The 25,118-nt window shown below is 35.8% G+C and overlaps 1 protein-coding gene across 1 annotated transcript; it reads right to left on the minus strand.

Moving 5' to 3' along the window:
• Positions 1-1,042: 1,042 nt before the first annotated feature.
• LOC145558459 (histone-lysine N-methyltransferase ATXR3-like) lies at positions 1,043-18,973 on the minus strand. The gene is made up of 20 exons (XM_081619709.1): positions 18,722-18,973; positions 16,228-18,530; positions 15,011-15,067; positions 13,191-14,381; positions 11,486-11,883; positions 10,836-11,387; positions 10,627-10,727; positions 8,923-9,946; positions 8,752-8,823; positions 7,307-7,417; positions 7,101-7,201; positions 5,898-5,997; positions 5,686-5,781; positions 4,176-4,343; positions 3,957-4,082; positions 3,673-3,726; positions 2,988-3,238; positions 2,807-2,915; positions 2,406-2,705; positions 1,043-1,685 (listed from the first exon to the last, which is right to left on the minus strand). Exons 2-20 carry the CDS (start codon positions 18,410-18,412, stop codon positions 1,509-1,511), a joined length of 7,173 nt encoding a protein of 2,390 aa, XP_081475835.1. The 5' UTR covers positions 18,413-18,530; positions 18,722-18,973; the 3' UTR covers positions 1,043-1,508.
• Between the last annotated feature and the right edge of the window lie 6,145 nt (positions 18,974-25,118).

A 25,118-nucleotide genomic window follows, 5' to 3' on the forward strand; every position in this document is an offset into this window, starting at 1 on the left:
CTAACGTTGAAGATTTCATAAGGTATGTTGAGGAATTTTTTTTTTAAGTTTTTGGGTAGTGATGGTGCTAGTGGTGCGTGTGGTGGGTGTGGTTGTGCGCGTGTGATGGTGCTGGTGGTGGTGCGTGTGATGCTAGTGGTGGTGCGTGGCTTAGGCTGGGTTTGTGGTGGCTTTAGAGTGTAGGCTTAGGCGGGTTTAGGGTTAGGGTGGGGATTTAATTTTAATTATTTGGGTAGTGTTGCTGGTGGTATGATTTTGGCGAAAAATGATTTTTTAATTATGATTTGTGGTGGCTTGCAGAATTGGCGAAAAATGGTATGATTTTGCCCAATTTGTTGAATAGTTTGGGTTGAATTCATGATTTTGTGATAAATTAGGGGTTTTGATTTGTATGATCGATTGATTAGTAGAGTTTGTTGAATTTTTATTGTGCTGGTGGTGCGTGTGGCTGGTAGGTGGGGGGAAAGGGAGTAGGTGTGGTCGCCATCGCCGGCTTCCGACAGGAGTAGGGAAGGTGGCTGGGCTTTTTTAAGGGTGGCTGGTTTTTTATTATTAATTTTTAAACAAATAATTAAAAGATTCATTTTTTAATAAATTTTCAAAAAAAAAAGAAAAATTAAAATAAAAAAAAATGAGTCATGGTCCCTCAACTTTTGCTGATTAGGCTAGGTCCCTAAATTTTTGGCTGACAAACACCAAAGAAGGTGGTTGAGGAACTAAAAGGGCACAAAATAGTTTAGAGGGACTAAAACGGCACAAATACAATAGTTTAGAGACCGTATTTAGTCTTTACTCCTAAATCATGCATAATTCTTCTATTATCCAGATCAGCGTCTTTACATGTACAGTTATCAGTGTATTTATCTTAAATTTCTAATATGCGAATCCGCAATTTTTTCTGGCTCATCCACTTTTTTTATCATCAAATTTTTGCTTTCTACATTCGAAATTTCACGCTCACAAGATTTGCCAGGCTCAAATGAATAATCGTTGCGCACCTCAAGTGTTTTTCTTTTTCCTGAATCAACAAAAAGAATATATATGTACATCCTATACAATTACATAACACTTACAAAAATGATTACACCTTCCAAACCTTGAGCATGTGGAAAGAAATTTATATAGAAAAATCAAACGCTTAACATAATCAACGCGATGCTACTACCACACTAGACCACTAGTATTACTAATAAAAAGGAAAGAACTACAACATGAACTGCTATAGAAAAATTGGCTTACTAATTTAATTTTCTATTAACTAAAATTAATCGTTTGAATTTAACTAAGCTTAGAACATTAAGAACAAGAAGGGAAAATTTTTCTATGACCTAATGTGACTTACAAATTACACAAGCAAAATGGAGGAAAAAGACTCTGTACACAAGAATGAAGATGATGAGGCAGGTAGCTACCATTGCCCACTTGAGGGAGAGGAATCCCCGAACTAATAATTGGACCCCTTTCAAGCAAATAAGTGTGTTAAATTAGTACCGTCAACTAATCGAAGGTCATCGATCCCACATGGCTTGGAATATGGCAGGTCTATTCTTCAACCAAATCACCATTTCCCGCTCCAGTGGAGAATTATTCAATACGGCATCTAACATAGGACTACCAAAAAATTTCGAGGAACTCTCGAATGACCATATTCTATCCAAAGGCCATGGCTTCTGAGGCTGTTTTTCCTGATTAACAAAGATATAAGATGAGTTAAGACAGGTCACAAGACAAAAACCTTTCCCACAAAAAGATATAATCCAAGAACGTCTTTCAGGAATACAGCAGCAAAATCACAAGACACTAGGCCTCACTATACAAAGGATGCAGCAACTAGCAGGCTTCTGCAGACATTTAATCAGCTCAGACAATAAATGCATAAAATTAGTGAGTTGCCAGAGAGCACAAAACAAGTATGATAAAAATGGAGAACATACGCAAACTATACTTGACCCACACAAACCAAAACAAGTATGATAAGTATGACATCCAATTCTATCTCAATATTTACCAAGCTAAGCTTGGTAGCTTGTACCTTCCAACCTTGAGGTTGGGGGTTCAATCCCCATTAGGGGCACTTTGAGGGTGGGGATCCCTTACCCTTCCCCCCTCACTCTCAAAGTGTCTTGACCCGCAAAAACTGGACCAAAAAAACCCGTGAGGATTGAGGTTCAGTCAAGATCCTCCTAACCTTAAAAATAAAAATATAAAAAAAAAAAGTCTCACTATTCATTTAATGATAAAAATGGATAACATACGCAAACTATACTTGACCCACACACAAACCAAAACACCATCACCACTCAAATACTTGAACAAGGAAATTTAAATACCATTTTGAGTATTTGAAAACATTTATTTGCATGGACACCAACGAATTTTGTAGTTTAAAGAACAAACATACTCACCATTCGACGAAGCATAAATCTTACAGTCCTTGGACCATAAATACGCTGCCTTGATGGCTTTTGAGCCTTGGCATAAAAAGAACCAATATCAGGCAATGACAAGCAGCCCCTGCTTGCTCGTACTAACGCACGATCTGGGTCAGTGTTAGCCTGATTGTGCCAATAAATCAACTGTCCTAAACAGTAGTTTTCACCGTAAGTCTTGCAATATTCAACTACCCCAGACAGTTTTGTAGCACACTTAGGTCCAAGATCAAGAGGGCTGATGGAAACAGGAGGTGAAGTTACAGACTTGTATTCCTGCAGGAGTAATATGATAATGAATTAAAGAGGAAAATTCAAGAAATTGATGCTCCTGAAGGTTTGAAACAGCTTTTGTAGTAGGAAAAAAGTAAACTCACCCTAATTTTGTAGAAACATTTTGTGTAAGCATATATGTGGATCAAATCAGCAGCTGCATCATGTCGACTTTTATATGTACAAGGAAGATTGCGAACCTCATCCCTCAACCTTAGGAAGGATATAATTATGAGCAAACATAATAGAATAAAATTCAGAAGCATATATAGTTGTGATTCTTACCATAATAAAGATTTCCTTAGGTCTTTTTCAAGATTCCCAGAGCTTGATGGATTATGAGCACGGATATTTGATTTAAGGTCCTGTAGTATGCGATCATCAATTATATGTGGAGCGATGCACTCAAGAAGTTGATTAACAAGTGAACCTTCTCCAATCCATAAGGCAGACACCATCTCTTCAGGACTAAGCTTCTGCAAAGGAGGAGGAGCTTCCTTTGGGTTTCCAAATACACACCTTAGGACATACCTAACCTGGAAGAATATAAGCTAGCAGATTAGTATATACACAACAAAATACAAAGAAATCCAACCCTAAACAAATTATAATGTGCTTCAGACACCTTCTTGAAACTTTTAGACTAGGATGACTATGAGTCAAGTGTGTTGTTGTACAAGACACTTAAAGTAACCCCATACTCCAAGGCAATCAACTATTATACTATAAATAATCATCACCATTAAAATGTATCAACTAAAGCCTAAATTGTCTTGAATTATAAGCACAAAACTAATGGTGCGTAATTAGGGTTTTATGACTTATGTAATAAAATAACAGGTAACTTTACTGACTATAAAGTAAGCCATAATCACCTACCCTCTAATTCGACTGATTGCCACAACATATGAAATAATGAAAGAAATTTTTATTATGACAAAAACACAATTGAGAAGACTATGGTGCATACCTTATCCAATGTCAGAGCCAAATTTTGAAGTCTCTGGTTGTAAACTCCTTCCGCCTATCCATTCAAATATAAAAATAAACAAGCAACCAAGATTAATCTGTAGCTGCAAACAATTAATTTCTTTGATGCTATCACGTACTTTAGACACATGATTTTCAAACAGGCTAATCATTGACTAGGAAGCGAAAAAAGAAAGGCCGATGCTTGGAGGAACTGTTAAATCTTCTTCCTTTAAAAAAAATAATCAGTTAAATCTTCAGTGTATTGTGCAAAAAAGGGCTAACCTGGACTTCAGCATCACTCTTCTCCATCTCTAGAGATATTTCTTGACAATATTTCTTCTTTTCTTCCAAATTATGCCTCAAGATCTCTGCAGGTAGCTTTGTTCTTTCAAAATTTATGAAACGTACCTACAACCAAACCAGATCATTACACGATTGTGGACACAGATGCCAATAAACATATCTGGCAACAAAAAAAATAACGAATAAGAAAATACATACCAGCCGAGCTGAATAAGCAACCAGCCAATCAGGCAAACCGCCCAACAAACAACTTCCGAGACCAGCCCTTCCTAAGTCAATATAATCCTCCTCAGATACCCAATTTAATTCGCATGCCTCCAGGAGCAAACGGTGCTTATCCAATAGTCCATGCCACTCCTTCAGCACCTGATGAACATCATAAAAAAATTAAAAAAAAAAAAAATATTAAAAAAAAAAATCGACAACAGGTCCTGGAATGAGGTCGTGCGATAAGGTAAGAGATACTCATGCTTGACCTCGTTGACTTTTGATGTCAGATTTTGGAATACTGACTATTAAACAACAAAAGGATTATTGATTTCTAATTATTATTACTAAAAGCTAAAAAACAAAACATAAAAGTTATGTCATTAAATTTCCTAATCACGTAAGGCTGTTTTTAGGGAACAATATTTGGTTTTGTTATTATCATTTATTTAATTTGCCAACTAAAATTGCATGTAACGTACGTATTTAAATGCTGGCCAACCCAGAACTTAGACCATTAAAATATTTAATCATTAAAGCAAAACTATAAAAAGTTGACATTTGAAAAATAAGGCATTGAGATGATTCTAACCATATCCCATCTAACTATGTTTTTTCTTATTTATAATCAGTTAATCACTAAACTTAGTGAAGTAAAGTCAGGGAATAGTGCAAAAGGTCAAAATTTGGTAAGATGAAAAACAAAAACGTAGGGAGTATATATAATGGTATAAGTTAAAATATGTTCAGTTAGAATTGACACTAATTTTTCTTTATTTAAAATGACTCATTTCAGTTTATTTAAAAAGTTGAAAAGTACATGCGTAGCACGGGATCAAAAACTAGTAATCTTTTTGCTCCAAATTAGTGTGTTCACTTATCATGGTGCATAGTTTTAGTAAAATAGTTGGTGTTTAAAAATAAATAGGTGGATGTGAATATGTGATAGGGGATAGTGAATATATATTTTAAATTGAATTAGAGATGGTGAGACACTAGCTTCTGTTAGAGGGAAAGAGAAGTAATTAAAAAAAAAAAGTCAGTCATTCCAATTCAAGAAAAGGGAAAACTAAATTGGAAAGGATGGAAAATGAAATTAAGCAAACAAAACAAGGGGGTATACTTAATTGGAATAAGTATATGACACATAAAATGTGAACTCTAAAAATATAGTTGGACTAAAAGTGCTATACTTGACATATTAGTATGTTGTAGTCCATACTTGACATCAATGACAATAATTTGTCATCAATAGTTAATACTACGGAGTGCTTGGTGTTAAAACACAAATTTTTTTTTTTTTTTCTGACAGTATTTACTAATTACTAACCCGATTTTTGTTTTATACACAGCAATCTCAAAGCCTGCATATAATCCTCTTGGAAAATTTATGACAGTCTACCAAAACATATATGATAAATTTAAACATTGCAAAAGGCGCATGATGGTGATAAAAAATCTGTACAAATATTTTCATGATGAATGATTCAAATCAATATACCTTCTGATAAGCCCCTTCGCCTGTTAAATTCAAATAGCTTCCACGGCAGACTTGATTACCACACAAACAAACAGAGGCTTCATATTCTTCCTTGCTCTACAAAAAATATCAAGGCCATCAATAAGTAAGCAATTGACGTTGAAGTCTTAGTAAAAATTCAAGAAATAAAAAAGGGAGTGATGGCGGTAAATGAAAAAGATAAATGTACATACCTCAGTAACTGAATTATAGTCAAAGGTAATTTCCTCCCCAAATCCGATTGGGCGAACAGAGTAGACTCCAATTTGATACTGACCACTTACAGCCGTAACTCTGCATTTACATAATCAGATAGTTAACAGCAAGGTCATTGGTCAAGCACTATATGATTGTTCATACCAATACCAAAAAAAACGGTACAGAAAAAGAAAAATCCATATTATAGGGTGGTAAATAATAATATAATAGAAAATAGCTTCACACAAAAACAAAGGACTTTTTGCGATCTCTATAAATTTTGAAAAAGGCAGTGTGAAGAAACTCCTGATTTCATGTAGAAGCTTCTTCTGTCTTAATGCAACGACCTTTCTTTTATGATTACAAGCTGCGAGGCTCTTTGGCCTATTTCATGAACATATATATTATCATTCTTTCCCCCTTTTAACAGTTATCTCTATTAATATGAGGTTCACAAATAATTAAATTGTCCATGTGAAACGCTACAAATACACTTTTCAACCACTACAGGCCACAAATTATTCTTAAACAATTTTCGACTCAACAGCACCTACTACCATACAGATACCAATGCAATGCTTCCAAAGTTCCAATCACTACAAGCCTCCCATCCACAAAACTAGCAAACTCTATCACATCCTTCCCAAATACCAAAACTTCTTCCCTTTTCCAAGGTTAACATATTGTCAAAATAGAACAGCTCAAATCTCTCCACATCAGCCAATCACTAGCCTTTCAATTTTGGTCATATGCTCCTACAGGAACACCACATATTACATAGTCACTAAAAACCTCATTTGCGAGGTAATGTCACAAGAGCTACAAGCACCATCAACAGAGAGCATAATGATTTCCATAAAGTGATACATGTCCTTCGTGGAAATTACATAAAGGTTCAATCTTCTCAAGACAGCAAGATTGCAAGTTCAAATAATGGTTATTCATACGAGGCACAAGTTAACTTGGAAACATTTAACAAATATATTAGACACAAGTGAGTAGAAAAAGAATACCTAGTCAAGCACCAAGTTGGAAATAAACTAACAAATATATTCAATACATGTGAGTTGAAAAGGAATGTCTAGGCAAGCAAGGGCATTTTTCCTTCTTTTTTAAAAAAAAAAAATAAAAATAAAAAATAAAAAAATAAAAAAGACTCTAAGGGACTAAATGCACGAAAAAAAATAGAAAGTACTCACTTTGCCTCACAATTAGGTCGACACGAATGACAAATTCGACTTGCATAATTTGCCTTATGCATAGCATCAACAACAAGTATATCATAGCCATCAGCATCACCCTGCCAAAAAGAATTTACAGTTAGCAATTTAATGACCCTGTTAAAATCACAAAACAAAAGGGTGGAAAAGGGTTTTCAATTAAATAATCCAAACTAAGGAAAAACCTTGGGCCTCTCGAGATATATGTTGTAGAATTCAGGTGCAGGTTCTTTACTATTCTTCTGCAGAGAACGGATTCCATCCTGTTTCTCAAACCACTTCCAAGCAGGGTAAACCTACAAGTGTTCCAAATCACACAATTCAGAGTGGAAATTTAAACATGAAAATCTATAATCTAGAATGAATACGCTGAATTATGCACATACGAAGTACTACATATATGAAAGCCAAAACATGATAAAGACCACCAAGCCCATATCAAGTAAAAGTAAAATAAAAATCAGATAATCTATAGTCTATCATCAGTCCAATTTACAGGTTGCCCAACATAAGAGATGAAAGACCAAAAGTAAAAAGAAGAGTATTCTTTTCATGAAATATCCTTATCCATATCCAATACTAGAACCCAGATTGGTGTCGAGTTATATCCATCCGGGAAAGGTGGGCAAAATGATGTGTCCACGTAACATTGTTAATTTTCAAAATACATGGGTAGAACTGCAGCAAATTTTAAGAGGAGATGGTCGGTTCAGTTGTTAGTTGTTAGTTCTACTCCTATTTGCAAAAGTCTAAAGAAACTTCTCCCTTCCCTTTAGCCTTCTTTATTTCGAAAAATATGGCACTGAAGATAAGTCAAGCCCTCGCCACCAATGATAAAAGATTTAAAGGCCTAATAGTTATATATATTCTGGGTTTTTTTATGCAAACAGTATAACAATGCAGTGAACCATCATCTATCATTTGCACTATGAAATGGGTATATACATCAATGGATCAAATTTGAGATACACAGGTTGTCATAATAATAGGAGAAAGGTTCTTTGATAATCTACAGATCAACATGCATAGCTACTCTCAAATTTAATGCCTAAAACAAATAACATGTTTTTTCCTAAGTACTAATAATATATAAGGTGAAATGGGTATAATTTTCTTAAAGTAAATGTACAAAGTTAACAGGGTGCTTGTGTCAATTGTGTGCATGTTTCCTCTCCTTTACCCAGAGCTAAAAGATGAATTCATAATGGAAAAATACAGGAGCAAGATGCTATATTCTGTTTGTCTCTGATGGTAAACAAATGAACACCCTTAACCTTTCAGAATTTAATGCGTGCTTCACTTCAACCTATCAAATTAAAAAAAAACCCCTAGTCTTAAAAATTAAAGCTTAAACGCAAGAGGGAGAGAAAGTTAATAAAAAATATTAGATTTAGCCATCAAAGATACAGTTTTTTGAAAAAAAACGTTAGAAGCCACACTACAGCAGAACGCAGTGCATAACTGCATATATGATTAATGTGTGACATTGATAGTTCTTCTAACAGTCAGTTTATCCATTTCTAGTTTACTGGGGTGATTGCACAAAGAGCACAAGAAGACTCAATGAATGTATTCAAACGATCATGGTTTCTCAAGCAAAAATTGGAATTGGCAAAAGTGAAAGACATACCTCTCCCAAAAATTCAACAACAAAATCGTCTTTAGTGAAACCACCTTGTTTGTCACAGACTACACCAAGCCCCTGAACAAAGATTACAGAACAAGAACATTGTTTCCACATATAAGGAGCCAGTAACGAAAGGAAATTAATGTTGAAGCAAATAGAAACTCTAGAAAGTACCTTTCTATAAGCAACGTAATTGTCGTCAGGCCGGCCATCAATGGCTTGTAAAAGAGCCTCACAAAGTTTCAGAGTGCTCATATTATTATCTTGCTTAGCTGTTCCAAGAATTTCCACTATGACAGGTCTCAAAGGATAAGTCATGGGTGTATTTCCACTGCCTGTGTATTGTCTAACTTGTTTATTCAATACCCTAAGGATCACATCTTCAATAAAAACATGCTTTTCTGTAAGAGACCAATCCACATTTTCAGACATTGAATCAAGAAGAAGATTGTGTGTATAAGGATCAATTCCATACACCTCCTGTTCTATAACCTCCTGTCCAAGCTCTTTCCGTGGTTTATATTGTTTAACTTCAGGAATTTCCATATCCACCAATTCAGAACCATTTTTCTGAGCTTTCACTTTATCCTCATAATTTTCAGGCAATGCTACCTTCATCTTTCGTTGCACTTCAGCCTCATCAGCTACAATAACATATTGTTCAATAACTTCATATTTCCGTGTCACTGGAGGCACAAGACTGGCCTTGGTCATACGAGCACCCCATTCACGATCCTCAGGGGTTAAATCAAAAGCATCATCTTCATTGAAGTATTCCTCTTTCGACTCAAAAGTAACACCTGAACGTACATCTGAATCACTCTCTGTATCCGAGGCACTTCCAGTGTTACTTCCATCATCTGAAGATGACACAAACTCATCAGATGATTCACCATCCAAGTCTGCTTTCTTATACGTTCTTGAAAGATTCTTTCTAATCTCCCGGTCAGAAGAACACTCCAAATAATCAAAATCCCCATTAACTGATGATGAGCCATTGGCCCTGCTCGTATATTTTCTCTCTGTGGGTGTTTTTGACTTTCTGTGACAAGAGGGACCACTGGTTTCATCCCTCAGTTTTTTCTTCATCTCATCTCTATTAATAGCTGATTTAAAGCTTTCATCAAGACGTGTTCCAAGTTTAATAAACAGATGAATAACACTCTCCATATCACCTGCTTCACCTCGTTTTTGTAATCTGTATATGCATAGCTTGTTATAGTACTGATACATCACATGATAATTTAGGCCAAATGATAAAGAAACACAAATATAAGATAAAATTTTAAAAAAATCCAGACAAACAAACAAAACAAAGCAACAGTGTATCATTGTATATTTTAAAAAAAAATTCCATTGTAAATAATGCAACTATGATATTCATCAAACTTCATGAAAGACATAAATATAGGGCCTTATGAGGCAGATCATATACTCAAAGTATGAGGCTGAAAGAGGGAGGTAACATATGACACAAAAGCTCAAAACTGACATTGAGAAACGGTGGCAATGCAAAAAAGTAACCCATGACAAATTTTTTAAAACCAGTCCTAGATTTACAAACTCTGCACAGAAAAGAAAGAAATAAACATAGATGATTGAGCAGAAAAGCTAATGTTAAACTTCTTGGCTCTACACATGGTTCTTCTGGCACAGGAGAGCATCCATCACAATTATTGAGCAGAAAATATAATGTTACACTCCTGTGGCTCTACACATGGATCTCCTGGCACAGGAGATCATCCATCACAATTTTACTAACTTTATCCAGCTAAATTGAGTCATGGTTGATTGTTTAATGGTTACACTTGAGGTTAACAAATATGGAAATCTAACATAAGAATCTGGGTGGAAGAATATAAGAGAGAGAGAGAGTACTTTATTGCATCTTTGCACATTTTAGTGATATCTTGTTTAGCAGCGCTCAAGCCGCGATTAGTATAATATCCATCCTGAATTTTGTTCTGAATTTCTGCAACCTATAAAAAAATAACCAAAATAAAAAGACAAATGAGTTACTAAAAATAACACCAGATTGAAGGAGGGGAAAAAAGGACTTCAATAGCTAGAAACAGCTGATAAATAACCTTCTCCGCAAAATAGTCAGATGTGTTCCCCTTCATAATATCCTTTAAGCTAAGCACAAGGAATTCCTCCATTTTTCTGTACCCATTTCCAGCCTTCTTCATAGCCAAATGCCTCATTCGGGCATCACGGGCTAGGACAGATGCAGATTTCCGAGCATCAAGCAATTTTGTACGCTTATATAGATTCTGCCTGAATGCCTGATTAGCTGCACCTCTTTTTTCCACCATATCAAAGTAATCTTTTAGCCCACTGGACTCATCCATATAACTCCCATGACCCAATTTAGAAACCGATGAAGATTGCTCGGGCATCTGTTTTAAACTCCTTATCTTTGAATTTGACTCTTCAAAACCAATGCCTTGTGAACTTCGCTCTCTGACCCAGTTTACATGGGGGAATTTGAATATTAACTCCTCAAACTGGCTGCAACCTCTTATATCAACCGAGGATATACAAGAAAATGACTGAAGAATCTCCTCAAGCACAGCTGAAGTAACATTGGTACAACCATCTAAAACTAACACCTTTATCATTTGCTTATTATATCCACTCTGCATGGGGATTAACAATAAAATACATAATTAAGATTATAAAGAGGTCCCACGATAATTAAAAAAAAAATAATAATAATAATATACCCAAAACTCACCATGACACTCCCAATAATGGAGTCACTGCAGTTGGAGCCCATAGTTGACAAATCAACCCTTACACTCACATTTTTGTAGAAACCAACAGCAGCCCTCCAGTGCTTGCAAGTTGTGCCAGCAAACATTAGGGATTTGATATCAGTTCTAAGAAAATGAAAAATGCGTGCCAAAATATGACCATCCAGTAGACCCCAGCTTCCCACCTCATTCTTAGCACACACACCCTCTTCTTTGCAAAAAGTAACACTGCCACATAAGTCCTCAAATGAGGGCTCCCTATAAGAGAAACGTGATAAGCCTTTGGCCACTTCGTAATTTTCATCATCTCCATCAATAAGTGTCCGACATCTTTTTTTACCATGCATGTCTTCCTCAAAAAGCATAGATACTTCATTCTCTGCATAAAAGCAAGACCAAAAACCAAAGAAACAATAGTCATATAGAGACATGTTGAACTATTTAAAATGGAAGAATTTAGGGCTTGATATAATATACAAACTTCTTTGACACATTATTAATACAGAAAGAAAACTATTTAAAACATATTCTCTGATGCCTTCTGCAATTTGAATGTTTCCACCAAAAATATAAAAGGAGATAACTGGAAGTGGAAGAAGCCCCGAAAAAAAAAAGTCCACAAGAATTAAGGATATGATACAGTTCTAATCAAAATTTACTCCCTGTCCGAAACAATAGACACAATGGACCAATCCACACACTCCCCATTGCTCAACCTTAGTAAGGGAATGGGTAGGCCAATCACAAACTATTACTATTTTTTAAAGGTAGCAGTTTGTCTAGATATCCCAAAGCAGTTTATGCAACAAGGTGACTATAATTTCCCTACAGAAGAAGTGTATCATACTAAAAGTTCTTTAGATACTTGTACATGAGTTTTAAAATTATTTTGAAAATATTTAGTAAAAGAGAAAAGATAGTGAATTGAAACAAATAAGCAAACATAAACATATTATTTTATTTAAATATGTTAAATATAAAATACAATTGCTAGCAGACAAGCTCTAGTTCTCTTAGTCTCTTTCATCCAACCCCTACTCTTTCCGAATCAATGGGTTGGCCTACCTAACAACAGTTTCTAAGATAGCCGGGAGTAGATATGGATGGGTTTTAGATTGTACTAAGGGTCAAACAATGTTTTAGTATGGAGAATTTTTTTTCTTAGTTCTTCTGGGTTAAAGGTAATGTTAAGACTTAAGAGTGAAGGTACTAAGTTTCAAGCAACTTATTGAATTTCCAGGTACCATAAGCTAAGAAGCACAATGAAAGCCGTCTGAAGGCAAACTACAGAGTAAATACATTAGTGGACATATATGGATATACTTCTCTGAACTGCCATTAAAATCAAATAAACTCTTAATCATAAAGTTATCTTAAATTAATGAAATCTAATGTTCTCCGTGCATCCTATTAATGGGACTTAATCCACAAGCTTAGAAAGGCCATTCATTAAGCCAATATTTAGCACTCGACACCAATATTCCTTAGTTCACCTTTTCTCGAAAAATTTACACATATGTAATACTGGCCAACATGACTTATAAGTATGTCAACCCAAAAGATGAAACATAGACCAAGTAGCAATACTTTAAACTCTCGCCTGACAATGCAACAAAAACAGAGTACCACGTTAATGCAAGCAATATCAGATAAGACCAACTAGAAATTAAGTATAGGAAAACATACCCATGGGAGATTTTTGAAGATAAAGAGAACTTCTATGCTTCTCTGTTTCCTTCCTTGGCTGTCTAATATTAATCCATGGATCTAAGACCTCATTGATAGCAGCAGCAAACTCACGACTCTTATAAGATTTCATGACTAATTCATGAAGCTTCCCTAGTGTATAACCAATAAAGTGGGGATGCAAGCTATGGAATGAATTAGAAAGTGAACAGCTATCACCATGCACAGCAGGTGCTACAGAAGATACACCAACAGGAGCAATACTATCTCCAACGAGTTGGTTCATATTTTCTGAGGCCTTGATTACAGAAATAACTGGAACCCAAACTTTGTCAAGTTTACGAAACACACTGCTTTGTTTCTTCAAAAAACCTTCATTCACCAACTTAAGCAGTACTGAGCACGAAAACGGTCCATGTTCATGTCCGGTGCCATCAAGGTAATACCAGTCACCTAAGTGCAACTGTAAATCATTTGCAGTGCAAACTCGGTCTTTTGGTTTATCTACGATACTAGATTCCCATGATCCTCCAGAGCTTTGCTCCTTAGAGCTTTTGAAATGAAAAGCTTCTTCTTCAGATGATCGCTTAACATCAGTGGATAAAGAGTAATGCTTAATTCCCTTCGAAGAGTACTTGTCCTTCCCCCTTGGTTTCAACCGAGAGTCAGAAACAAATGAACCATGATCTTTAACAACACATGCATTGATTCTAATCACTGGCATCATACTTCCTTTTACCCCTCTTACAGCAGCAGCTTTTGCTTGAACTGGCTTGTTGATTGCACTAGAATCACTCCTCTCATCAGGCCAGGAAAATGCCCAGGAGGGAAGATCAAGCTTCCTGCTTTGACAAGGGTAGTACAAGTCATCTTTTCTCTGCCATCGTGGGTCCTCATAACCAGATTTTGGCATCTGACAAAGAGGGAAACCATCATTCAACACAACCTTTTTCCTAAAATATTTGTCTTGAATGGCATCTTCACTTCTTTGCCAGTCCCCACCTTTACATGACCATCGACCAGAGAACCATTCAGTAAATTCACTCAAGAGGTAAGAGCATTCCTTATCAAGACTAGCAGTAGAGGTGGATTCAGCAGTGTCCTTTGATGTAGAGTCCGGATGTCGTGATATATCCTCTTCCTGATTCTGCTCCAAAGGGTCTTGACTGCATGAATTATCCTGCATAAAGCCTGTATGGTGGATAGAACATATGATGTTAACAAATCGGTCACTTCAAATTTTAAAAGTTGCAAGCAAAACTATTTCTTAATCCATTATCTTAATAAGAATTTATGCATTTTCAAGCAACATCACATACAGAGTTGTGTTTAAAAGCATAAAGCATGAGTAAACATCCCAAGACACTTAGAAAGCTAATCAGCTATCTTAACATAAATGCATATGAATGAGATTGCTCAAGAGTGACAAACGATATCAGAGAATAAAGAGAGCAAATAAGTCCAGGTCAAAGAAGAGATAATTACCAGCATTGAAAAAGTTTTTCTATATTAGGGAGGATCAATTTATGAAGATACATTACTGGCATTACTTACAGTATAAGCATCACACATTCACTTGATTTGTTAAGATAAAATTGAACTATTTGCTTTAGAAATAACAGCTCTCCAAGAGGGAGGGAGAAGACAGATTGCAATAATCAGAATTTATCCTTTAATAGTGAACAAAATTATCTGCAACAACCCCGCTCTAAATAAATAATACACAATACAAATGAACTTCATGTAATATGTCAAAGATTCACTGCTAATTAAGAACAATAATGACGAAGACTGACAAATAACTTTGGAAATACACATACCTTCCAAGATACCAAATCTTTTCCACTCTGAATGATCAAATGTCATCTGTAGTACTTCTGCACAAACATTTAGCAGCACTATATCAGGTATGTAGACGAAAAATTTAAGAACAGCAATGATAACAATGATGTTGATAGGCTACATTGCTAAGGAACCACACTCCTAAATGTTTAAAATTAAAAATAAACCACATTTGTTGGGTCAATATGCACATAAAAAGCCATCTCAGCCAACTGTCTCTTAAGGTGCCACAGTCTGTAACTAATCTTCCTGCTTGTGGTGATATGCAAATTAAAACCCCTTTATTAATTATTAACTCACTTCCTTATTTATAAAATAAAAAAAAAAATAAAAAAAAACTATTCATTGTAAGGTCGGTATGGTGTGCAACATGGGCCAAAAGTGGTTCTCATAGACATCTTAAGTGGCAGGACATGAATTGCACAACAAAGATAGAGTATTGTCAAAAATTACTATAAAAAATTCTAGCTTGAAGAAAGCATATTTCTTTACAAGGAACTAACAGTTTATACATAAATACAATACGTGCAAACACTCTATTAAGTGAGAACACATCTCATCTAGTGGAAATATATATATACTTCGTATAATGATTACTATTCAACCCATATGAATATTGGACAAACACTTTAAAATAAAATAATAAAAATTATTTTAAAAGCCAACGATCAGCACAATTCAAACTATAGTATAACATATATTTTATGATCTATATATAAAACTAAATAGTGATCAGTATTATGACAAGAATAAGGAAGGTCTTTCTTTTGTATGAGTGCTTATCATTGTTATCAATCAATATGGTTAAATTTATTGATATAAAAGTTAAATTCAGCAAGTCACCTATAATTTGGATTAAATGGGACTAATGTATGGCGCAGATTGTGAAGCAGCAATTGTGGCCAGGTATCAGATGAACAGCAGGCCAAATCTCTTGAATTTTAGTTGCAGAAGCAAGAAAAAGTAAGGGAGGTCAGGGAAAATGCAGAGGATGGTGCGCGACTTTGGAAAAACAGATTTCAAGTTTAATGGAATAAGAAAATTATGACCTTAGATATATATTTTCATTAGTTCAGATTTAACCTCACATATAGAGGAGGTTTTCTCACCTGTGATCAAGGTCAAACTGTACAAAAATAGCTAACCTCCAAAAAGTTCAAACAAGTGATCAAGGTTATACAGTACAGGAGCTTACCTCCAACTATCTCGAGTTCCTTTCCAGGTAAAACAGTAACGCCATCTAAAAGAGCCCCAACTCTTTCATCGATGCCAAGATCATCAGGAAGAAGATGGTCAGATTGACCAGTCACACAATGAACAGAAGAATCTAAACTCTCCATACCAACCTGATCCACAGAATGCTCAGCATCTCCAACATCGGCCAGCACATTTCCAGGAGCCTCGGGAGGGCTCACCAACTGTGTGACCGTCTCTGAAAAAATTGTCGTAAAATTAGGAGTTAGGACCGGAGAAGCTGCATTTTCAACAGTCACCCACCTGTCACTGTCAGAGTGCTTAACCAGGTGATCTGACATAAGTATTCCTCCTTCTATAAGTGCTTTTAAGTCGCATAATCTAGAAGGACCGCGCTCCTCTCCATAGTGATCAAGGTAATACCATTTCCCTGGGTTCACACTAGCCACACAAGGGACATGTGGAGGTGTGTCACATATATCCATATCTTCTTCCATTGATGGCAATTCTTCAATATTCCCATTGACCAATGAAGGTTGTTCCTTGACATCCAAACAAGGGCCTTGATTTTCATCTTTCACATGAGACTCATAGGAAATGCCTTGGTCAACTGTTCCATTCGGCTTATCATTCACATTTAAAGGATCTTTAACCGAGGTAGTTGAATCTTTATCATTACGAATTTTCTCAGTAGGCTTTTCGCTCTGTATCCTATCACTCTGCTTAGTCTCACTCACTTCACTCCTACTTGTTTGGCGGTGGTTAAACGGCCTACTGCGTTCAGGTGGGGATCCAGAGTAACTTGAAGACCTTTCCTGGCGATCATTTACCCTAACACGGTCATTGGGAGACTTTTCAATATAACTGGGGCTTCGATTCCTATTGTCATGGCGATGACCACGATAACATGGGGATCTTTCATGACGTGCAGGAGTCCTGTCCCTATGATCATGATGTCGGCCTCTCTCATGTGGAGACCTCTCAGAATAACTAGGGCTACGCCTCTGCCTGTCGTAAGCCGCTCTTGTAGGTGCAGCATCATAATGGCGCAATGAAAGCCTATCAGAAACAGGCCTTGATGAATTTGAATGTCTAAATGACTTATCAGCAGACTGACGAGAGTAATGCTCTGGATTTGATAACCTTCTGCTTTTCATACTGACATAATCACCATGATCATCATAGGGCTTGCGGTCACTGCTTTCCGAGTCAGTGACATGCCTCTTCAATCGACCACCTGATGAGTGTTCTCTTCCATGGCCTCTCCCATGACTGTAATCATTCTTGTAAGCCACATCATCCATCATTTTTGAGCTCATTTTCGGGTAGCTCCTTTCTTGGCTAACTTCCCACCTTGGATTTCTCTTGACATGGCGATGATTCCCACTTCTACTAAAATCCCTGCTGGGAGAGACATCCTCACCTGAATATCGTACAGAAGACGGTGTCCATTCATGTTCATATCTTCGTTCTCGCTCTCTACTTGAATCATGCCTGCGCCCTTTCAAGTAGCCATAATCGTCCCGGAAAACATCTCCTTTATGCCACCTCTCAGGAATAAATTCTCCCTTCTCGACTTCATCTTTGGACCCTCTCCACAAACTGAATTCCCCCTTCTCGTATTCTCCTTTCCTATACTTCTCCGGAGTTCGATCCCTTCTCTGAAGGGCGTCATTCCGGAATCTCCCTGAGCCGAAATCATACCTCTCCGCATCCCCTTTTCGCCACCTGGGTGGAGAAAACTCCCCTTTCTCATATTCATCCCTCCTCCACTTGTCAGTAACAATCTCACCTTTTTCAGTCTCAGTCTTGTGCAATATATCAGGCATAAATTCGCCATTCTCCCCGTCTCTCCGGGGAGATTTCAATGTCCCCAATTCTCCTTCTTCAATCTCGTCTTTCTGCACTTTATCACCCCCAATTTCCCCATTCTCAACTTCCCCACTGCTCTTCACTTTCTCCGGAACTGGCTCGGTCTTTCCCGGCTCTTCCTTCTTGAAAAACGCATCTCTCTTCAACTTCATCCTCTTAGTAGTAGTCCTCTTAACTGGTTTAGTCTCCAATTTGCCATTACTATTGTTGTTGCTACCGCCACTACCGCTGCCGCCACCGCAAAATGTTTCGGAACCCGAAAACTTCTCCATAATTGGCTGCAAAGGCACGCATGCAACACCTCCATCGCCCATGGAACTCCAAAGCTTTCCGCTTGTGTTCTCACGAACCCTAATTCTTCTCTTTTCCAGGACTATTGATGCTCATACTGCAATATCGTCCGTTTTCGATAATCTTCCTCGGCCAAAAACCCTAATTTCCAACCATCAACAACAAAAATTACAAACTGTAAGTCAACAAAATCAACAAAAACAATCCCAATGTAGGATTTCAAAACCCCCAATCAAAAACAATCAGCTCCAAATCAAAAAGTGAAGTCAAGAAAATCAAAACCCTAAAATCCCCAAATCTGGGAATCTGAATTGAAAAACCACAAAACTTACAGATGATTACAGATCAAATTGTGCGAAGAAACAAGAAATTGTTGAATGCGTAGATCGAGAAACGTTTCGTAGGTGAGATTTCGAAAGTCGAAACCCTATTTTTCGCCTGAGAAATCTATTTTCTCTCTCCTCCTCTTCTTCTTCTCTTCGCGCTCTGTTTATGTTTCTGTCTTCTCTCTCTTCTTAGTTTTTAGTACTTTTTCCGGTCTGGAAAAAAATATAACAAGAAAAATAAAAATAAATAAAAACTTCTTGTAGTTTTTTTTTTTTTTCTTTTTACCCTATTTATTTATGTCTTTTTATTATTAGGTTTTCAAAAAAAATAAAAATGTCTGTTTATTACTCCGTATTAAAAATTACGTATACAAGTAGGGTTGTACCGTATGAATATCGTATATTAGCGGGAGGTGATTAAATTGGCGGTGTTTCGTTTATATTCTTCCTGATGGGTGCAAATGACTATTTTGTCCTTGCAGTATATCTACTAACTAGTACAGCATCCGGGCAATGCACGATTAACAAATTTTAAATACTTAGGCCCTATTTAGTTCTGAATTTATTTGATCAGGTATGGTCTGATCTTATCTGATATAGTTTGATTTGATCTGATCTGAATGTTAGATTTGACCAAACTTTGACCTTACATATACGATAATCTATACGGAAAAAATATATTAAGTGGGGTCTTTTTAGTTTCGTAATAATGTGTATTTTATTAATATGTGATTTTCAGAATTTTTTATTACAAAATTAACGATATTTAGCGATAAAAAATTGCACATAAAATGATGATATGATCTGACCTTATTTTTTCTGATCTGATCAGATCCGAACTTATTTTTTCTGAAATAAGTGAAAATAAGGTGAATTAAATAAGGTCTTATTCTCATTTCACAAATTTTTAAGATAAAGTGATTTAATGATTAGTACTCCCTCCATTTTTTTTTAAGTGTTACACTTACCAAATCCGACAGTGTTTTAATAAGTGTTACACTTTCTTTTTTGGCAAAAAGCTATATTAAAATATTATATCTTTCTTTTCTCATGGTCCCCACCCAAACCCACTAATACTTTTTTTTTATTATATATCTCCTCTCACATTCATTATTTTACAATAAACTATTAATCTCACTATTTTTTTTTTACAATTTTTTAATACTCCAACTACCCCACTTACCTCTTATTTTATTTAAGTCAATTAAATTTTATGTGCCGATCAAACTGTGACACTTAAAAAAATACGAATGGAGTTTTGAATTTATTTACATAGTCGTTTTAATCATACATTTTTAACTTCTAAAATAATTATATATTCCATGCTGGAGGTATTAATTATGTTTTGACATTTTGTTAGTGGAAAAATAAAGTACGAGTATGATAGTTGGGAGGAGAGAGAATCTTAAAATATGTTACTTGGGTCCACTTATAAGAGAGAAGAAATTAGTAAAAAATTGTGAAAGTTTCCCAAAAAAAAAAAAGGGATTGGGGCAAATAATTAAATATGGCTGTTAAAGGAAAGTGAAGCAAGTAACAAAATACAGAGAGAGTATTACTTTAAAAATAAATGTCAAATGTTTGTAAATATAATTCAACTCAATGAACTGATAATCAATGTCCACATTAAGTCATTTTTTTCTCGTTTCTACATGAGTTACTGCCCTTACTGACCAACTCATTTTAAAAATGATTAAACTCTGTCCACTAACTCAATACAACGTGTTTTTTGTGTTTCCGGCTAAAACACACCAAAACACGAGTAACCTCTGACTAACCTAGTAACCTCGACCAAGCAACCTTTGACCGAGTAACCCCTGATTGACTGAATGACCCTTGATCAATCGAGTGATCCTTATCCGATGAGTAACCATTGACCGATCGAGTAACCATGGACCAAATAACCCCTAACCAACCGAACGAGTAACCCCTGACCAAGAAACCCTTGACGGAGTAACCCCTTGATCAACCGAGTAATCCCTGACCGAGTAAGCCCTAGGTGACCCTTGAGCGACTGAGTAATAGCTGACTAATCGAGCAATCATTGACCAAGCAACCCCCGTCGAGTAATCTTTGACCAAGTAATAAATCACCGCCACACGGTATGACCAACCACATATGAAACTTTGTGCACTCATATCAATCAATAACTATATACTAAAAGACACACCAGCAATGACACGTGTCATCTCCTGGTGTATCCTTAGTATTTTTTAAAAAAAAATAATTGAAAATTTTTTTTAAAGAAATTATTTGTAAAATTTAATTACTACACGCGCGCGCGCACATATATATATATATATATATATATATATATATATATATATATATATATATATATATATATATATATATGGAAAATATATTATTTTTATAATATTATTAAAAAAATACAATCTTCTACTATAAGTTTCTGTGTGGCAAACATAATACTCCGTATTTGTTTTAAGGATACAATTAAGATAGACAAAAGTTAATGACTGAAAACTAGATATTATAATATATGATCACTGATAAGTATATAGATAGAGACTAGTATTATACTAAAAGACACACCAGCAATGACACGTGTCATCTCCTCGTGTGTCCTCATTTTTTTTTTTTGAAAAAAAATCTATTTAAGAAACAAATCTTTTATTTATATAAAGTAATAATTATGTACATTAAAAAAAATTTATGTATCTAATTTCAAAAAAAAAAAAAAAAAAAAAGATTTGATGTATCTTTTAAAAAAATCTTATTAACAATTATAAACTTACACAGAAAATAAAAAAAAAATGTTCTTAACATAATTTGTGACATGGACTATTTTTTTTAATAGAAAATACATACTTTATTATGTACTATGTATTACAACAAGATTATACACTTTTTTTATTGTGTAATAGAAGTTCCATGCTTAAACAATGAAATGCAAATATCAAATCAACATATGATATTTTTGTTATTTCTTTGAATAATTTATGATTAGAATTATTGAAAATTACCGTGCATGGCACGGCACCTAACCTAGTGTTTGGAAAAGTTTACTATTATAAAAAGAACGTGATTAATGTATATATATAATATTTCCTCTGTTTTTTATTAGTTGATACATTTCATTTAGGCATGTTGCCAATGCATACTTTTAAATGTAAATATTTTTAGTTACGTATTAGCAAAAATCATGGAATTTTGATATTTGGAAAATAGACATTTGAGATGAATCTAATAATATCCCACATGACTATGTATTTGACTAACACTAAATCACAAAATGAAGTCAAAATAAGTTATGTGACTAGTGCACACAGTCAAAACGTGTCAAAAATTTTAAAAATAAAATAAAATAAAAGAGGTAGAAATGTACTTTTTTTTTTTTGAATAGAGGTAGAAATGTACTTTGTGTATCACAAATAATGTCATATCTTTTTTCTCCACTATGGTCTCTAAAAACACTTGAAATTTAACATGAAACTTCTAAAAATAGGAAATTTTTTTTTGTATTTCCATGTAGCATGAATAAAGTTACATCTTTTTATAAACATTTGATATTTTTATTATGTACATAAATATTAATTCTCATATTTTTCTTTCACTTGTGGAGGATAAAAAGATGAAATTATCTTGCCCCATCACCTATTATACTTTATTACATGATGAATCAAATCACCACAAACATGTTGCACCTTCCACAACAAAAATTATACTTGTCTAAAAATCTGCAAAGTCAATGACGTTAATGCTCATATAGCTTTTATACAAAAGTTGTAACTTCTAGCTATATATGACCTTAAAAGGTTGATTAGGCTGACCCTCAATTATTATTATTATTATTATTATTATTATTATTATTATTATTATATCTCAAAAACAAAAGTCATACAACCTAAAATAAATTAGTGAGAAGTCGAGATACAATATGGCCCCCCACTCCTCTAGCTATAGCAAAGCCTACTCTAGTGAAGATATGAGCTGCAGCACGAGCCCCAATGTCTTGCGTCGTCGAGAACTTCTGAATCCGTTTCCACAACGCAATAACTTCCTTCTCTAATTCCTCAAGCGAAGAAAAGGAGAAGGGAATGAAACCATAGCCAACCGCCCGACAACGAGCTTCATACTTAACCCGCTTCTGATGAGCCGCATCAGCCATAACCCGTCTAGGAAAAAAGTCAGATAGCCCTGTCTGTATCAAAGGAGAAGACCCAGTGAAGGCGACACATACATCACGACCACGATCCCATGAATAAAGTAACACATTGACAGGTCTGAGGGCCCCGTCATTCCCTCTAGACAACCCTATGTCAACCTCCTTTCTAGATGAAATCCCACATCTGTAGCAAATATCAACAATTGTATCTCGAACAACATTATGTCGATGTTTAATACCTACAATACCAGCACACGACACCGCGTGGTTGCCGAAAATATCCCTAGTAAAAACCCGAGAGCAAGCAGAGCACAGCGTCGAGATAGAGAACAATGGAATACCCAGCCGGTAGCACATCACACATCGGTATGTCTTTGCGTTCATCGTCTGACCCAACACAAAAATAGGGGCTGCCCAAAGCCAAGCAGAGGTGTGGTATCCCTGCTGCGACTTCAACAATGCCGACAGACGAGGAGACAAAGAAAAGGTGGATTCTGCACATAATTTGATAATTTATTGCACATATATTATTATTATTATTATTATTATTATTATTATTATTATTATTATTATTATTATTATTATATGTAATCATTTGATAATTTATTGCATATATATAATAGTAAAAATTAAATAACTCATGTAGGGAATATTTCAAGCATCCCACACTTGAGCCCCACTGTGATCATACATTTAAGCATAGTGGCGTCCAAAGGGAAGGAAGCTAGAGTAAAAGAGTCGCCAACAAGTTTTAGGAACTTGTAAACTGTAATACATCGTATTTTTTATACGTATTTTTCCTTTTCCTCCCGCCAAAGCTTTAATGAAAAACTCAATGCTCCTAAGCCGCGGGCAAAACGGACCATTGATGAGTATACACCAATAGGAATGACTTATAGCGAAGCTTTCAACTACCTCCAGGGCCAAGGTCTCATTCACCCTATTGGTCCAATTCCAGATCCAGTACCTGAGAAACGACCTTCCAATTGGGACCCAAAATCCTATTGCCAATATCATAGAAGCCATGGTCACACCACCGAAGAATGTTTCGCCCTTAAAGATCGCGTTCAAGAACTCATTGATTCAGATCTCCTTCATGTTCCTCCGAGCAACAAGAAGGTCAAGATTAGTAGCAATAACAACAGAGGCTGGAAAGGAAAGAGGAATGACTATCCTTCCTCTTCCGAAAACACCTACTCTAATGAAATCTTAGCCATAGATAATCAAGGACCTAGAAAGCAACTAAAAAAGAATTTTGCTCCTATTGGGATTAGCTATGATATTGCTTTCGATCGACTCCATACCAAGGGACTCATTACTCCCATTGGACCTATTCATGATCCCCCATTTGAGAAGAGACTGCCTAGTTGGGACCCAAACGAACACTGCAAATACTATCAAGGTAGGGGCCATAATACTAAGAGCTGTTGGAAGCTAAAAGAGGTCATCCAATATCTAATTGATTATAACAAGCTTCACACATCTTTAAATGGCAAGAAGACTGGGTGATGATAAAACAAAGACACGAGGCGAGCTTCAACAACAAGATTTCGTGACCTCTTTTTCTATTTCTTTTATTCATCCTTTCCCCAATAAGTCTAGCATAGACACTTTTCATTTTCCTTGGATTTACTTTGTAGGTTTTTTCCTTTTTATGAAAGGAATGGTGTCCTTCGAACAAGTGTACTATTCCGTTAGTGGGTTCAGAATTATTAGAAAGCTAATATATTCAGTAAGGTCAAGTGATCGAAATGCCTGGGTGGAGGCCGCCTCCAATCAGTAATATTAATGCATAATTAATATTACAGCTTAATCTTGACTGAACCCTTCGGGTCACACCCAAGCAACTAACAAACCGAAGAGACAAATTAATTAAGAATTAATTAATAATTCGACTGAGTAATTAATATTTAGACGTCGGAAATTCGAGCTTGGAGCGTTGAAACCGAGCGTCGAAAGTCGAGTCGAAAATAGTAAAAGACGAGACGTGAAAAATAATAATAAATCAATAATGACCGAAATACCCCTAGCATCGGTAAAACCGAGTGCTAGTAGGGGCGCGGCAAAAAGCTAGCAACCCGCACCAAATGTGCGAGGCAATGCTAGCATGTGGCAACTAGTAGCCCGCACACTTGGTGCGTGGCTTGCTAGGCCGTGGCAGCTAGCAGCCCACGCTTTGGGGCGCAAGTGAGGTGGGCCGAAGCCTCACAACCACCCCATGGCAGCCCACAAGTAAGCCTGATCACGGATCGGATATCCGATCCGAAAGGGGAT

This window comes from Chenopodium album, chromosome 9 (genome assembly GCF_948465745.1).
Source record: "Chenopodium album chromosome 9, dcCheAlbu1.1, whole genome shotgun sequence".
NCBI lineage: Eukaryota > Viridiplantae > Streptophyta > Magnoliopsida > Caryophyllales > Amaranthaceae > Chenopodium > Chenopodium album.